This window comes from Melospiza georgiana, chromosome 1 (genome assembly GCF_028018845.1).
Source record: "Melospiza georgiana isolate bMelGeo1 chromosome 1, bMelGeo1.pri, whole genome shotgun sequence".
Classification (NCBI taxonomy): Eukaryota; Metazoa; Chordata; class Aves; order Passeriformes; family Passerellidae; genus Melospiza; species Melospiza georgiana.
In genome coordinates this window covers 57,562,814-57,581,404 of record NC_080430.1, presented here as the reverse complement: position 1 = coordinate 57,581,404, position 18,591 = coordinate 57,562,814, and the positions used below count along the sequence as shown (strand labels likewise).

The following is an 18,591-nucleotide window of genomic DNA, read 5'->3' as shown; positions in this document are numbered from 1 at the left end:
AATTATAGGGTAAAATACAGTTGCTACTCCAGGATGGAATATGGTTGGCATGCTCAAAACTTATTCCATGATGATTCCCTATGCATATGATCTGCAACTCTAAGCTCCTGCTAAGCAGGAAGGAATGGAGGAAGAAGTGGAGCGGAGACACCGAGGCCAGTCACTGTTGAAATGCTTGCAGGGAAGGGCTGCAAGCATTGTGGCACTGGTTCCCTGAATGGGGGAATAATGAGCATTGATTCTTACTACACTACACTGTGCTATACTATATGAAAAACCCATCACCCTTGTGAGACAGTCTGGTAGAGTCTGGTACAGCTTTGACCTAATTGGTCAATCAACCAAAACACTATTGCCAGAGTCCAATTAAGAAACCACCCTTTGGTAAACGATCTCCATAACACATTCCACATGTGCACAACAACAGGGACAGCAAGTGGAGATAAGAATTGTTTTCTGTGAGCTTTCTCACAGCTTCCCAGGAAAATCCTGGGAGAGAATTCTGGAATTATGTCTCTCTCTGTTCAGATGATATGTGATTACCCCAGGGAACAGAATAGTACTCTTCAGCTAATAAAGCACATAACACCTGTCATCCAGGAGATATAGGGAAAGATGTCCTGCTGCTGAGCCAACAGCTGTGGGGAAATCACTCTCCTCAGATGAACATGGTTCATTAAAGCCTAATTGTAATATTAACAATTGCAAAGTTACCCACCTACATGCTACAACTACACCTTACTGGGTACTGTAGCAGCCACAGGGCCACAGGGCCTGCAAGGCCTCCCTGGCGGTCAGTTGCCTAAGATAAGAAATGCCTAGTCATGATGACTGGACCAAAGAAACTCCTCTTCCACCTTTGAACCCTCGTTATCTCTCTGTAAGATGATAGGTCATATTCATCTCGACCCTTACTATGGGACTGTTTCCCAAAACCCCTACACCTCTGTATGTGAATCCCTGCCTCTGCCTAGTTTGGCAGAAGAGCTGTCACTGTCACCCTTCGCAGAAGCTGCCGATAAAGACACATCCGTGGAACTTCATACAGTGCTTCTCCTCTCTCACCTCTGTGCCTGCTGAGGTACTTCGCAAGCAAAGAGCTGAAATCACTAAAGAGCTGAATCCACCAAAGAGCTGGTCTCACTTAAAGGCTGAGCTGCTTGCTAAGATTGCCTGTGGCTGGGAGCCTGCCTGAGGCACCTGGACAAGTTGTACTTATCAGTACTTCTCTATCCGGGACACCAACAGCTGCTGGGGTTGAACCGACCCTGAAAACCCCCAGCTGTAATAGAGCACATGCTCTATAATATTTTTGACTGTACTTTAAAAGCAAAGCAAGATAATTTTACACCAATCTCTAACAAAGGTATGCATGACTAGAGTCACTCAAGCTCTACCTAAACACAAAGAAATAGTATAAAAGAAAGTGAAGAATGAGGGAAGATACAAAAAACACTATAAAAGCAGGTGGAGAATGGGGGCAAAGTTAAGGAAGACTCCATCATAATTTCTAGGATTAGTTGATGGGCTAAACCTGTCTTCTCCCCTATAGGGTAAGAATCATACTCTATGCATGCTGAATACTTTTGCTGAGGATTAGAGCTTGTCTGAGTATTGCTTTGAATATGTTTTTACAGTCAGCTACTATCACTGACTTGTCACAATTTTATATTAATAAAGAGTGTAATTCCCTAAACTGTTAGTGGGAAGCCTTCATGGGCACTAGCATTCACCAGCAGTGAATAATATACTCAGATAAAGAGGAAGACCCTCTGAGGAGTGTCCCATATGCTGTTTTGGTTTATTTCTCTGACTAACTCAGTTAAACACCCTCCAATCCAGCAGGACCGCTCACTAAAGGGTCAGTCACCCTAACAGGATGCTGACAGACTGGTTGGGCACAAGGTTCTCAGATTTCCTGGGGAACTGACAGCCAAATTAAATAGTAAGGGTCAAGTACATTTCCCCGTTAAAAGTCAAGGAAGCATCCCCTTTTCATGCGACATCCCCGCTATGTCCAATGAGGCCCTGTAATTTGTAGATACTATATACACTTTTTTTAATAGCTTTTCTGATATTTTAACCGTATTTTTCAGAATTTATTTCCATTCAAACGCTATTACACTTCTTATATCCTAGGTGGACAAAAATCTTTGTCAGCCACTCTCTCAGAAAATCCCAGCATAAAACCCTTGCTTAAAAAATCCCTTTACAATGAAGGAGAAAACATTAGAAAAGAAGATAAAAGAAAAATAAAAAACATTTGCTTGGGGTTTTTTACATTCTTGAGAAACAAAGTGAGGGCATACAAGCATGTGCAGTCAAGACAACAGGAAAAATGAATATCAGTAAGTAACTTTCTGTTAAAGTAGAAGGCTGGAACTTGCAGAGTTCTGGAAAATGAAACAAACTGTGGAATATTTCAAAATAAAAAAAAAAGTAGATACTCAGTAATTTTCAGTGAAACACTGATGTCTCTCTATCCTTATTAGAAGTCTTCAGTTCACTACTTTTGTCCAGTTTGATCACTTTTCCGTTCTTCTCAGATGACTTATATATTTGAAAACTGTTGCATGCATGTCCCTCATTTTACCTTTGACAGACAATTTAATTACTCACTCTACCCTTTTTTTGCTAAAAGCATATTTTCTAGACCTCTAGATTACAAAAGTGTATAGGGAGTGAGAGGGGCAGATACTGATATTTCTCCAGATACAGATATTGACAAGTATGATACAATTATCCAGCTCCTTTTAAAGAAAATAGAAAATGTCACTTCTAGGGCATGATTCAACTCAGCCTAATACTGATGTCTAAAACAAGCCAAATGAACAACACCTTGAAAGAATCTATTTCTCTTCATTGATTCTAAAGGAAGCCAACATAATTACCTCAGCTGATGATGCCTTAAATTAAGTGAAATCCTGCCCTGACCTGGTTATGTATGCTGCTTGTACAGATCATGCTTGAGATTCTCTCCTTGAAAATAGTTGGGCTATGTAGAAACTACCAGCAATACCATGTAGCAGTTGTAGCTACAGCATAGGAGCTCAACCTCACAAATGTCTAATCTGATGGGGAAAAGTTCTTCTTGGAAAGATTCTCAAGTAGATTCATTAGAAAGTTACCATGGAAACTTTTTTTTATTCATTGAGAGAGTACAGTTTGACCATAAGCTCTTGTGGCTGTGACTCTGGATCTGAATTTTGTAATAGCAGCTAATTTCTCAAAGGCACATTTTTCCCTTTGCTGCACATGCACAAAAAACATTAAACAATGTGTGCTACAGGGATAAAACAGAGTGATCCTTGACAAAGAAAGAAAAAGAAGAAGAAGAATATAAAAAGAAACTCACTGAGCTGTGCACAGCTAAAGGAATGCTAGACTAGAAGTTCAGCCTCTGATGTGTGATGTTTGGGATTTCCTGTTCATCAAAGGAACTGGCTTTCAAAATAAAGGATCTGGTAACTGTCAAAGAGCAACAAACCTTAACCTTAAGCACCTGCCAGCTCTAATACAACAGCAAATCAAATTATTCTCTAGCATGGGGAAAATGCAGTAACTCCAGAGCACTTTACTGATAGATACTTAAATTGGCAGTGATACAACTGCATCCTCACTCAGCTGAAGAAGCACTTCTGTTACCTGGAAATACAAGACTCACAGATGCATTGCTCTCTGTTGGTACTAAGATATTAAGTGATGCTTTGGGAGAGCAAGTCTTACTTTTAAGGATCACAGAGGCATAAGTGCTTGTATTCACACCTGACAGCAGAGCCCCAGCTGCCACTTGATTAGGAGCTTTTGTAAATGTCATTTACTATGAAGACAGAAGGCTTCTGATAACTATCAACAACAGCATGCATCTTTATGATCTTAGTGCAGCCAGGTGTAAACAAGTTGTTCCTGAAGAATTAGGAGATATAGAGCCTTTGTATCCATAGTAAAAGTATCTTAGGCTATGTTCGCAGTGACAGAAACATTCAAAGAATAAAAAACCTAACCACAGTACTCTGCATTTCCCTTTAACTCCTGATTGCCCTGGATTGTTTTCAACTGCCCTGATTCTGCCCAATATATGCCACAAAACAAAACACAGGAGATCACACAGTATTAGATTGATTCCCCCACAGCAGTTACAGCACAGGTGTGCACACCTTCTGTCCAGCGGCTCTATTTCAACTGCATAACCCAATGCCATGGGAGGAGGCATTTCAAGGCTGGAGAGGAGCTACAGGAGTGCAGCCTGAAAATACATTTTCCAGCTGGGACACCTGAAGGGAGCCAGTACACTGTGCAGTGCCACAATTTCTCTCTTCCCTAGCACAGAGGTTCATAAAGGAGAGGAGATGTCACAGTAGTGTCATGTCAAAGATGCAAAGCCTGGCTTCACTGATGGGTGGTAAGATGACTATCTGGGCTTGAACATGAGCCAGCAACTTGCCTTAGCATCACAGGCAGTTAACGGTGTCCTGGGCTTCATTAAGTGTTGCCAGCAGGTCAATGGAGGTGATACTTCCCTACTATGCAGTACTAATCAGGTCACGTTTGGAGTGCTGGGTCTAGGTCTGCACTTCCCTGAGCAAGAGATGGAGAGAGATGGACACAGAATCCACCAAAAACCAACAGAGATAATTGAAGCACCTCACGGATAAGCAAAGTCAAAGAGCTGAGACTCTTCAACCTGGTGAAGGGAAAGCTTAGGGGGATCTCATAAGTGTGTAGCCATACCTGTAGGACCAGGGTGCAGACAGGACAGAGACAGGCTCTTTACAGTGGTGCCCAATGACAAGACCGAAGGCAATATGTGCACACTGAAGAACAGGGGGTTCCCTCTGAACATAAAGATGTCTTTTTTTTCTTACTGTGAGTTTGTCCAAGTACTAGCACAAGTTGCTCAGAAGCTTTTGGAGTCTTTCCTCCTTGAAGATATTAAAAAGCCATCTGGACATGCTGTTAGGCAGTTCTGGTATAGGTGGGTATGCCTGAGCAGGGGCATTGAACAGGATGGCCACCAGAAGTCTTTTCCACCCTTAACCACTCTGTGATTCTGTATGCTTTCACCTTTTCCCACAGCTACAAGATGCACTGAGCAGACAGACCTCCTTGAGAGTTCAGAGGCTCTAAAGAAACCTGTCAGCTCTTGTGATCTTCCTCTATATTGTCTTCTCTATGTACATTAGATGAATAGGACATACTTTTAGGACACACATCATCTTTCATCCTCCCTCTACGCAAAGACTGCAATACTCAACAGCCTGGATTGGACTGATTTCCATAATGGTACATAAAGACAAGCATTTCAGGCTAGTTGATTTACTAAAAAAAGAAACATGGCTAATCTGATTTTTTTTTTCCATTAGTTGGATATACTTCTGTGCTACAATGAACAAATTGTATAAATGCTGAGCTACTATTCCTGTTAATTATTGCTGTTTTTCCTGTAAAAATGTGAGCTCAGAACACACATAAAAGACTTTCAGGTAACTATATGTCAAACCCACATTTCAAGCACCAGGCTATGTCTACATTTTCTCCCACTGGGTCTATTCCAAAAGCCAAAGGGAAAAGAAGATCCACTGCCTCTGATTTCTGTTGTTTGTATCAGACAAAGAGATGACTGGGAAAGGCAATAGGCATTTCTGAGTTTTCTTTCTCAAGAGATAAACTCACTATTTTCCTATTTGCATGATTTGCATGTGATTTACATAATTTTTTTACCCAGTATATTATTTTAATTTTTAATCGGTATGCACCCCTGGGATCATCACTTTTCCCACTTGGGTTTTCATCAGATATCTTCCTACACGTGAACAGGCTCTGCAAAACAGTAGCATGCTGTGGGCACTGTCTCTCAGCTCCAAGGAGAGTTCACTTTAAAGGAACTTCAAAACATGCAGTCTCTGGAAGTTTTATTTATGCAGTACTTGTGTTTACAAGGCAACAATCCAATTGTTTTCAATAGGGACTAATTATACACCATTTCCTTTGCCCTTCTATTTCATTCTGCAAAATCCCAGGGGATCCAGATTTAGCCCTATGGGGTTAAAACAGATTTAGGCTGTGAATGGGACTTCTCAGGAAGTTCCTCTGGTGCCTGCTCTCCCTCCCTTCCTGGATAAGAAGGGGCCTCAGCAATCATCCAAGCCCAGAGGTGACCCTGAGCACACCTAGATAATACTTGAGGAAACGTGTCAGGAAGCCCACACCTTGTTCTGTGTTTCCCTTGGAGGACACCTATATCTACTCCTGAACATGTAATTTTCTCCATTCCCCTTTTCCGACATATCACTTCTAATATTTCCCCATGAAATTCAAAAAGCCAACAGGACAGAAGAAGGAAGGCAATTCAGTGTGAATGATGCCTTTGCGACTCCTCTGTTTGGATCTCCTTTAAATCCCAGGTTTTCTCTGACTTTGACCCTTGATCATTTGTAATTCTCCTAAATTTTTGTACAATTGCTGCATAGTTGCTTTACCTTTCTGTTTTCCTAAAGTTGAACAAATGCACACATGCATATTTAAAATGAGGCCTAAGAAAGTCCTTTCTTTGCCAGTAACATCAGCACTTCATCTGCATACTGACAGAAAGACAAGAAGTGGCAGACCGGCTAGCTCCTTTAATCACATAAATCCTGTATAGCTGATTATTGCACATGCCACACAGCAGAGTGGATTCACAGCTCAAGTATATTAGTGGTAGCTCTGACTGAAAATGCCCTGAAGTTTACTGCTTTTTCATCTACCAAGACCAGTAGGTTTGCATGGGCAGTAGAAAAGGAGCATTACAACTTCTTTTTTGAAGAGGCCTCTTCATAATTCCTCCCCTTAACTGTTCAGCAACTCACTTTTAATCATCAGAGAATTCTCCCTTCTCACTCTTCTGTGCACTGTCTCAGGAACATGAGGTTGAATGTGAACAGCTTTGTGGATCTAGAAATACTGCAAAAGTTGTTCACTTAATGGAAATGCACTAAGTTTCTGGCTCCCTTTATTCACTGTCACTCTATGGATGTTGCTGAGAATTTCCATATAAACACTTTGGTGCTTGTACTCTTTATGTACCTTTGAAGCAGCATGGGATCAGATATAATGGACTTCAGGAGTTTTTTAGGATTCCATTCAGGAGTCAAAATATGTGAGTAATAAATCCTGCCCTGGAGTACAGTATGACCTTAAAACCAGGATACAAACAGACTGCATTTTTGCCTGTACTTCAGAGAGGAAGTACAGGGCAGGATTTGCCACCTTCAACTCATGAAATCAAATCTGATTTAACAAAATTTAATGCTGCTTTGGCTCACCTGCCAGGTGGAACAAATAGGAAGAGTTTCTCACAAAGAACAATATGTGCAAAAAACTACAAAAGATAATCCAGGTAAATAAACCTCTCATTAATATTCAATACAGCAAGTCAACCATACCATACAGTAACAATACACCACTTCATAAGCTGCTGGAGCAGATGTTAGGACTATGACCACTGATCCTTTTTCTTTTGAGGTTGTGTGCTTTCTAAAGCTTGTAACAGAGGTGGGCTGGTGACATGATGCCATCTGATATAGTTGTTTCAAGCAATTGAATTTAAGATTGATGACTAAAGTGTATATAGAAACTTCTGGTTTATATAGAAACCAAGTGCTGCTTCACAGTTCACTGTCACTGGCAATCTGCTGGTGAGTACCAGCAGACAGCTCTTCTCAGAGACACCTTTCTAGCAACTGGTGTCCAGTTGTGATGCAAAAGCATTTAGTCACACAAATATGTTCTGCATTTTAAATCAATACTTTTTTTTAAGTCCTTCTTTTAAATGTCTACATTGAAGCAAGTATAGCCAAACCATTAAGCACTTCAGACATGAAAAATGCCACTGGAAGTATCTTGCCAGAGTTACCAATATTACTTCACATAAACTACCAACACCCATAAAAGCAGTCACAAGTGTAATGTAACACTTTCCCCAAAGCTGCCTTCCCACTTAAAACGAGACAGTTTTGTCTTAATACAACATAAATCTAAAATTTATATCTTTAAAACGTTCACTAGGTTCACATCCATTTGATGCCAATCTGTGATAAAAGAAGAAAAGACCCAAGGCTTGAGTCCAATAATTTATTTCACTGTGCTTGCAAGGTCCTTGATAAAGCACAGAGAGTCTTTTTTCTCCTGGGCTTTCCATTTGCTCACTTCCTAGAGAGTTACAATTACAACAACTTGACATTTAAGAATAGCAATTACTCTCATTTAATCACTATGCAACAGAACTTCTCATCCTGTAACTAACTGAAGACGACTTGTTTGGAAAATCCTGTTACTTCAGTAAGGTTTCATGTGCAAGTCTAACAACAGAATCATGTCTTGAAGTAAAGTCGCCTTTTAGGTTTTCTTAAGGCTGTCTGCCTCATATGTGTAAATTATTTGTCTTCATCTAAAGATCCATTTTTTAAAAAGAACAGAATTGCAACTCTATTTTCTAAACAGCAAAAATTACTGTAAGTAGTTTCAGAGAAAGTTAACATATTTATAATCTCTACTTCAAGTCTGTTTCCAAAAGTGTTAAATGACTTGCTCCACTTGAGCAATAAAAAAATTCCCTAGAAATTCTCTGTATGTGATTAGCTATGTGTGGAGACCAGAGCAAGAAAGTTTAGTTTTCAGTTGACTGAAAACTAAAGTGATTTAAACTAAATCACACTGGCATTTACAAATACAAAATAAAAGGGAGAAAAATATAAAGCGGAAAACACTAGAACAAAATCTAGGGACCAGATCTATTACCACACTTCAAGAATGCAAGACCCAAAAATGGAAAGAAAAAAAAAAGAATGTGAAAAATTTAGTCCATAAAAAGCAATCAGCATGCCATATAGCAGAACTGCAAGGACCTCAGCTACTCATGTATGTGGGGAAGAAACAAATAAAATTTGATTTTTGAATGCTTTGACTCCTGATAATGACTGACTATCAATACTAAAAGAGAAAGAATATGCGACATTAATCCAGAATCCTTATCCCTGTCTCCAATGGCTATAAATCTACTTTAAGTCTTTGGGGTGGAAACAGAATTAAGTGGTACTGACTGAGCAAGTTGTGTACCCTCTCTCCTTTCCCAATACACTTGGCAGGTTTCATCACTGCACAACAGTGAGAAGGAGGAGTGAGGTGATTGGAAAGGTACTGAATCGACAGACATGAAATGTATCATCATGCAGCAGTCGCAGCAAGAGAAAAACCATGCACTGCCATTTAATGGAAAGAGATGATGTTTGCACATAAGAAAAATGTTCAGGGGACTGGTTGCAGCTGCTACGACAACAAGAGAGAGGATGTGACATAATGACCCAAGTGACTGTTTCATGTTGTTCCAGTGAACCATTCTACTCACCAGCTGGGAAGCCAGTAGAGACTTCATTAAGTGCTTCTATTCAGTAATTACTGCATCCTTCCCTGCACCACAACTCTAAATTACCATATAGTCATAGCACAGAGCTGTTGGATGTAATCATGAGGGTTCGTTTCTCAGTCCTAAAAATTTCAAGCCTGTAGCTGTTAGAAATTTGGAATTGAGTTTCAGCAGATTTGTTAGGTACAAGCTCTGTCACCTGGCAAGGAGAACTAGGGAGCAAAACGATACCAGCATAACCTTGCTGAAGTCTTGCAAGCAAGCCATGGAAAAGCTGCATTATTTGCTTGCCTTGTATTCAGGATAGTTCCTTCTCCAACATACAGCAACTTTAACTGGAAAAGACCAGGACAGATCCTTTTCGCATTTAAATCATTGCAGTTCTCCTGACTGCAGTGGCATGATGAATGTTTACTGCTGGTTAGGATTCTGCCCCTTGATTTGATTTGCACTAGTACACAAATAATTGAATTATATGTCCAGGAGCCTTTTGCTTTCTTAGTTATGCAAAGCTACAGAACTAGGAAAAATGAACTTGTATTTACACTGTATGAAAACAATAGACAAATTAGCAGAGCACAAGGGTTTGAAAGAGAAAATTTGCAGCAAAACCAGAAATCCCCAAAGGCAGTTAGTTTGAAAGCTTCTAGAGTTTGAGCAGCAGCGAGGGCAGGGGGGAAGGAGAGGAGGAGGAGAAAACTGGGGGATGGGAAGGGGGAGGAGGAGGAGGAGATTTGGTTTTCAGCATGGGAGAAGAAACTCTCTTGAGAGAAGGTTCTCCCTGTCAGAGCCTGCCTGCTCAGGAACAGGCCTGCCTGCTTGCCTGCCTAAAACTGCTCAAAAGGCACAGAAGAGTTCACACTTCTTTATTTCTTTTGAAATTTAGGGATTCTAGAAAATTTAAATCTTTAAAATAATACCTTTGTATCAATTCAGAAGGCACTGTGAGCAGGAATAGTTGGCCAAAAACCAGAGAGGAAAAAAGCAGAAGCAATGTTATTTCTCATCATGTTAAGATCGGGTCCCTCCTTGTAGGGAGTAACATCATTTGTTGTCTGTAAAAGAGGCCTGACTGCATTTTTTTCCTTCCTTCACAGAAGATGGATAGGGGGACAAACTCTTGGTCTAGAGGCTGGCATAAGGAGAATAGGTGTCCGCATCTCCAGCCAGGTGTCTCCACCTTCTGCCCTATTTGCACCTTGAGTTTGGATCAAAAATCACTACAAAGCAAAACTCAGCACTTCCATAGTAACTGGAGGGAAAGTTTTTACATGCAAGAAGTGTTATAGAGTGTTTTCATAAAGAAAATTACCTACAAGATTTATAAAGAACTGCTGTGAGCTAGACCAAGTGCTTCAGTGCCACATCCTTCCTCTGCAACAACACCTAAGTTACAGTAGAACTCCTCACCACTTCACTTCATTCTATAAATCTATTTTTAAAAATTTATTTTATACAATGGATAGGACAGCGTTGCCAGATGCTTTTGGATATAAAAAGCAGAAAATTTGAGTTTGAGGAAAATATCTTCCTATTAATATTTATGTTTATCATTTTCCCAGGTTTAAAGACAGTGGACCAATCTCTAGAATGTCAATTACAACAGCAAGTAACAATTAACTGGAATTCTAAGCTAGTAGTCTCTCATTTGCACAGCAGTGATAAGGCAATCCACAGGGGGAAAAAAAAGGCCTTAATTTTCTCTCTGTTATCTTTTCTTGGGGGAAAACTTAGCCAAAATCAAACAAGAGCTCAAATACAGTATCTTGTGTATATAAAACCCCATGTACTCTGAAATTTGTAACATAAACAATGGCAAATAAAGATCTTGAAGCCTTCATCTGAGACAGATTGAGCTTTCTAGATCAAATTAAGTTGCATGATTCCAGTTCTTGAATAGTCCTACTAAATGGCTCACACTGTGGCTTTCCATCAACCACCAGTGCAAGAAGTCCATAAAAGTGGAATATTCAAAATCCTCGCTGGGCCAGTGCACTTCAGTCCTCTTCAGAGTCTCTGTCAAAACAGCTGCATCTAGAGGAAAAGGATTTGCCACTACCTTGTTTCTTTATACAGATGAAAGCTACATAGTATTGTCAAAGGTTTGCCTTTCTGCTATGGCACATCCCTCTCTTCTGCAGGGATCTGTGAAGTCTTTGGCAAGTGTGCAGTTCCCACAGCTGCTGTGTCCCAACACCAATGTGGTAAGCAGCTAAAGTGAAAATCAGAACAGTTGAGAACCTGCTCTAGTTTGCTCTGCTCTGTAAGCAGATGCTGGCCAACTCTAGAGACACAAGGGAATTTAACTACAAGCCTTCAGCAAGTAGCTCTTATTGCACCAGGTTTCTTCTTTGCCTTCATAACTTCATGTTCGATGTTAGGGCCTGATCTTTCACTAATTTTCATTTAAATTTTTATTAGGTCTCATGATCAGTATATCAGTCAGTACAAATGTGAATCTCAAGTTTTCAAAACACTGTGAAGATCATGATTTCTTGGAAGTCAGTATAAATGTGAATCAATATACATAATATTTTCTCTTCATAGTGTCATTTTGGTTGGGAAAGACATTTAAGACCATTGAGACCAATTGCAAACTGTACACTGCCAAATACACCAAAAGAAGCAATGGAATGACCACACATCCTTTTCCAGTGCTCTCAACCATGCAGTTAGAGATGACAACGGTGAAGATAGAAGTTACAATTATTACCATGCTTCCCTTCTAATAGTACAGATATTTCATCATGGACCTACCCAAACTCCCAGAGCGTTGTTCCCATCCTGTCTGCAACAGAGTTGGACAACAATTTGCAAATCTTGCATGACAACTAGTATGATTCATTTTGTACCCAAAGGGAAGCTGCTTCCTCTCAAACTGATATTTCTCTGTTCCTCAAGGGTATCAGGCTTCTCTCTCAGCTAATACTACAGTAGCAGATGCAGCAGCTCAACATTTCCCAAGAACTTAAAAACCATCAGGCCACAAAAAATAGAATTTTCGTCTGATGGAAAAAAATACATTTAAGCCCATCCCTAACACACTAATGTTACTGTGGGGTTTCTTGGATAGATTTATTTTCTTCAGTATAGTGATTAACGAATACTTGAATCATTTAGGTCAATCTACCACAGAATGATGGTAATACTACACAGCATGGTTACAAAGTTTTTGCGGTTATGTGATTCAATACATAACATGCCCAGATACAAGAATAAATATTATATAATACACAGGTCACAGAATCAATACTGTGTGCATCAAATACAGATGCACATGAAAAAAAGTAGTACAGAAGCTGCAATGCAACAACTGTCCCAAGAAGCAGAAAAAACTTGAATCTTGCTTTAAGACAATTTAAAGGGCATCACTCTAACATGATTTCTCTCCCACTGTTTTTATCAATCCCTTTCCACCAATAAGGAGAAACTAAATTTGAGTAAATATAAGTGAAAAAAATAACCGTTTACTAACAAGCCAAACTGCAACAGGCAGAAAATAACAGTAATTATTCACTAGATACAAACAATAAATCTCACAAACTCCCTGAGAACAAAGAAAAATCCAAAATGGCAAAGTACCCCTTTCAAGATGGCATCCATCACAGGCAGCTGCATGTAGGGAGACAAAGCAGAAACAGCATCTGACCAAGATGGCAGCATTTGCTGTCAACCACGCAGTTGGGGAGACAAAGGGGAAAGGATGGCAGTAAACCTTTTTGGGAAGGTAGGAGCTTACAAAGCAGTTCTAGTGGCGTATGAGAATTGTCAGCTCCACCACTCACCACCTCTTTCTGTCACCCACTGTATTCCAGCAGTGCTGGTGCTGCTGTCCTCGGAGCCACTGGTGTGTTGAATTGGAGAGAAACAGTCTCCCAGAATCAACACGGGCTGGCCCGGTGAGATACCAGCTCAAGCTTTGCACTGCCAATAGAGGTTTGCAGAATTCACTCTGAAAGAGTTTTGGATTGCAGAAATGCAGTTTTTTCTGGTAGCTAGCCCAGAACTCCTTCCCCCTCCCCTCAAAACAACCTCTGCCTTAAGCAAAATGCCACAACACATGAGAACACAAAAAGGAAGCCTCTGCCCACACTACCTCAGCTTTAAGGTTAAAGCCAGGAAGTGTGCAAGGGATGAGAAAGCAAGACAACAGGTGAAAAAGGGAACTCTGCCTGTGTGCCCCAACCTTTTAAAGTGTACCACACCTGCCTGCCCCATGAGTCTGGCTCCAGACCTCCAGATATGCCACCTTAAAGAGACAGTAACCTCAAAGAGACAGTAACAATTTTTGGGCTCAGAAAGATATGAAATACTATAACATTTTTGATTGCCCAAGACAACCTTCAGTTCTAAACCCTTAGTCATTTGACCCTAAAATTGATCCTGTTGTATTGCGAGCATGAGTAACAATAAAGACAGCAGAGCAACAACCCAGCAATCCTGTTGCTTTGTTCCTGAATTAAAAAAAAACAAAACAACAAAGCAAGCAAAAAACCCCAAAAAACTCCAAAAACAAAACCAAAAAGCAACAAACCACCAACCAAAAAAATCCAAACCTGAAGAGAAAGAATATGTTCATCCACCAGACTGACACAAAATGATAAAAACCCACTACTAATAATGATGCTGAGAGTGGAAGAGATTATGATAGGGGATGCAAAAGTGAGCATATTGCAACAACCTGTGGAGGACCTTCCCATTAGAGAAAGAAATTTCAAAAGTAGCATTGGCTTGGCAGTTTCACCTTTAAAGTGCTGTATGAACATTAACAGATAGTTAGGATATCTTAACTATGTAAAGATATTTTAATGAAACATATATCTCCATTTTTTTTCAACAAGCCTAATGTTTGCATGATGTTAATGATTGCAAAAACAAATTCTTCATGAATAAAAGGGCTAAACAGGTATGTCCATCCACACCAATAAAAGCTTGTATCTATTGTTATTAGATGAAATACTGGCCCAAATATGTTAGTATCTCCCAGGAAAAACTTTCCTGATTTCACAATGGCAAGGAAGTGAAATCTCTGTCCTCTTAAAAGTATTCAAAAGGAATTTCTATTGATTATTATGAGTAAGTTATCCATATACTTTAACTTGGATTTAATCTAAAAATTCAAATGGGATGTAAGCTTGCTTTTCTTCTAAGATCTGTATGGATATGTATAGGGGTACATATATATATGTACGCACACCCAAGTAAGATAAGCATTTGTGGCAAAGCAGTCTGCTCAGAGAATCCTCAGATTTTGTGTACCAAGTCCCAAGTTAGAAGCCCTTTCACTTTGAGAAGCCTCACTTTCCCCTAAGACAGCAAACATAAACATGAAACACTCTCCAAACAACTACAGCAATCCATCCTAAAATTCCTAATCTTTCCTCAATATTTCTCATTGCCTCAGCAATTTTACTTCTTGTGTTTGTGAACTGTTACATCTATATCTCTGTGCAAAGTGAGAAATGACAAAAGATTACAGAATTTGGAAATACTGGCTAAGTAAACAATAAAATATTGCAATGAAAGCCAAGGCTCCCAAGGATGACATTCTGGGTTCATAGGAAGGAAATGCAGCTAGCAAGCTGGAAACCTGCAATCCTGGAGCCCAGGCTTTCCTGAGGTAAGGTTCCAAAACAAAAGTACTGCAAATATCTTGGTGAACTTGGGCCAAAACCCAGGGAAAAAGAAAAGAACGTAGAGTGGCTGTATATCAAAGGCAAGTTTCTTGGGCAAAAGAAATACAGAAGATGGAATGCAAAACTAATTCAGGCAAAAAATTGCAGGCATCTGTACATTTTAGAGGCACTTATTGACAAATGGCAGTTGACAACAGCTGTCAAGCTGTACCAAGAAAGAAAGGAAAATAAAGGAAAAAGGGAGAGGAGAGGAGAGGAGAGGAGAGGAGAGGAGAGGAGAGGAGAGGAGAGGAGAGGAGAGGAGAGGAGAGGAGAGGAGAGGAGAGGAGAGGAGAGGAGAGGAGAGGAGAGGAGAGGAGAGGAGAGGAAAGGAAAAAGGAAAATCAGGCTTACCAATTGTGAAGTTATAGCCATCAATACTGAATGTAGCACTTTGGCGTTTTTTAAATGCTTCCTTTCTGCTGCTTGGGTCTGTCATGATTCCTGCCAACTTGTACTTTCAGTAGCTGCCTCTCTCTCCCTTGTGGAAGCAAAGCACTCGAGCTCACTCTTGGCTGCCCTTGAGGATGTGCCTGTGGCAGCACACACACACCAGCCTCACATCCCGCAAGGATCTGAGAGACACACACCCAAAAGTTTTCTCCTCCCCCAAACACTCTCATTGGCAAGTTACCTGCATGCCTGCTCAGAGTTCAACTGGTTAGAGGCTCCCCTATAAAAGCCAGCAGTCAATTAGAGCAAAACTACCAAGTCAATAAGCCAGCTGTAGCTGTCAAATCTCTGTGTAGGAGGTAGCACACAAAAAAAAAAAAAACAATGAAGGGTTAGATTTTGCTGTTATCTACCCGCTGATGCTCTCCGTATTCCTTGCTATGCTGGAACCAGTTTCTGTGGCTCCTCTTATTCGTAAGGATTTCTGACTTGCAGCAAATTGTGCTCAGATTTCAGCTCTTCAGAGAGGCAGTGTGTTTTAATAATTCAAGATATAATTAATCAACGCAAATACATTACACCATCAGTCATCTGCTACTTATGTAAACAGCGAGTCCCTGAGAGCACAGAACTAGGGATTATCAGTAAAGAAGAACACAGGTAAACAACATGTAATTTAGCAGTAATGTTGATAAGATGAGCAAAATGTTCATGCATGCACACACACAACACAGTCTTCCAAGCTCTTCCTTCTCCTTGTTGTTTATCATGGTTTGCAAGCTCATCTTTGTAGTTTTTTTACTTAGCAATGTTTAGAAATGTTAACTCAGAGTACATGCTAGCAATCCACTGAAAAAGGCAGGCAAATCCTAAGAACAGACAAAATTTAGAGTCAAAGCTGGCAAAGTTTTCACAAGAAGGCCAGCTGCAAGCCAAAGTTTTATTAGTAGGCATCTAAGGAAACACAGTCAACATCTTAATGATTCCAGAACACATAAATCTGTGCAATTATTTCTTTTTTCTTGCCATATATATTAAAACTATAAATGTGCTATTTAAATGTTCCAGGTTTTATGTTCCCAAGAAAAAACTTAAATTCCACATAAATGCATCAAATTTTGCATTGGTCTGGACCAAAAGCACTTGGAAACACTAAGTTGCAAGAAGACCCCCATCAAAACAATAGCCAGGACACGGTTTACTGAAAGCTTGCTCAATGCACTCCTAAAGGTTTACAAAATATCAGCAAATGTGGTCATGTTTAAGGTATAAACCTCAGCCCTACCTTGGTTTCTCAACAAAAGATCAAGTCAGATAAGAGTGCTGCACTTTTAAAAGGATGGAAGAGAATCACTACTGAACTACAGCAGTTAATTTAAATTCCACTTAGTTCTATCACAGTGGAGAGCCTCAGCCAAGTGGAGCTTTTTTTTTTTTAATTATTATTTATTTGGATGTTCAGTAATATAAGACAAGTTCATTAAGAAAACAGCTTCTAGCAGTGAGGGTTTGTTGGGCTTTTTTCATAAGTCATTGTTTTGAAACAAAACCAACTACTTACATATAGCATTTCCAACACTTGCAACTGCAATGAAAAGTGTAAACAATAGTTCTGGAATTAAAAATAGTTGCTGCTCTTTATAGACACTTTATAGCCCCTGCAATGAAGACTGCTCATGCAGTTTACTGAAATCCATCATGCAGCTGCCCGTCCAAAAGAAGGCAGGAAAATAATCCAAGTATAAAATATTTTTAAGGAATTATTTTGTCTGTCACTGTCATATAGATCATATAAGCACCAATGCTCTTCCTAAGACAGCAAAAGCACAGAGAATGATTCATAGTATATTTAGAAAGCAGAAAGTTAAATGTTACCTAAATGAAAGGTAAGGAACCCTAATTCTTTCAAAATTTTGGAACTATCAGGTTTGGGGGTTTTTTTAATTTAATTATTTGCTGACACCATTTTCTTCCTTAAACCATAAAACACTTATTCATAAAGAAAAATTGTGGGAAGATACCAGTGATGATTTGATGAAGTTTCAGTCCTGAAACTGAAGTTGGAGGAGAAATGTTTTTCTCAAAAAACAGCAGGCAGAGACACTCCTGCTTCCTCCTTGGCTTTGGACCATGTACTCACACACAGGAAGCAGGAGAATTGTATTTGCATTTCTCTTCTGAGGAGAGCATCCAGATCACCTACTGCTGTGATGCTAATTTCTGAGCTCCTTCACTGGTGTTTCAGCCACGTTGTAAGATTGCCAGAGAGAAAATGATCTGATCCTTTAGTGGCTGAGTACTTTGAAGATACCTTACAGTACTTGTTCAAGGTCCACTTAATACTAAGTCAAACATTTGTAGTAGTTTGATAAACTCATTTAGGTCAAAGTGAACATTTGCACCACAAAGAATAAAGACAGTCACTCAGGAGAGTAAAGTGATCAAATAAGTTTAGAAGCCTGATTATCCATACTGTTGGAGAGGGCCCTTAACTGGCCAGTTGCAGAGGGATCCTCTCTCCATTCAAAACTGCAGAGGTAATCACATTGGGGTGAAAAGAGAAAGGTTTTGATCTGCAAGTTTTCCAAGAAGAAAACAGTTTCTTCCCAGCTCCAGTTAAAATTTAATCCAGCTTCTCAAAGAATTACCAAATTGTATCAGAAACTTGATACCCAGTCCTATCTGATTCTTTGCATTTTGCTGTTCGGCTCTCAGCTAGATTTCAAGTCTGCATTTACATCCTGCTTTCCCAAACAATTCCTGCAGATTCATTCAAGGTATAGGTGGTTTACCTTCCACTGCCAGGAAGTACCAATATAGATTACCAGGCACTTCTTGTGGCTGCAGTTCACTGTCATGTGGAGCAATAGATGTGTCATTTGTAAACTACCTGAATTCTTTGAGGTAAAAAGCACAGTGTGAATCAAAAATATTTATGATTATTGCTGTAAAATGGCCACAGTCTGCATAATAACTTTTGATTTGACAGCCCATTAAACAGCAGTTGCTTTGACGTTTTCCTTTTACTTTTTTATGTGTAGAAGAGTTTTCAAGTTTTCAGGAAGTATATTTTAACCAATGATCATCTCAAATTAAACAAAATACCAATCTGTCAGGAAT

General features: G+C 39.7%; 1 protein-coding gene across 1 annotated transcript in view; it reads right to left on the bottom strand.

Annotated features, from left to right (window-relative positions):
• The window catches only part of PDE1C (phosphodiesterase 1C), a 207,235-nt gene extending 191,718 nt beyond the window's left edge, over positions 1-15,517 (bottom strand). Inside the window, exon 1 of the mRNA XM_058021381.1 lies at positions 15,433-15,517. Within this exon, the coding sequence (XP_057877364.1) occupies positions 15,433-15,517 (85 nt within the window). The remainder of the gene's footprint in view (positions 1-15,432) is intronic.
• Positions 15,518-18,591: the final 3,074 nt, after the last annotated feature.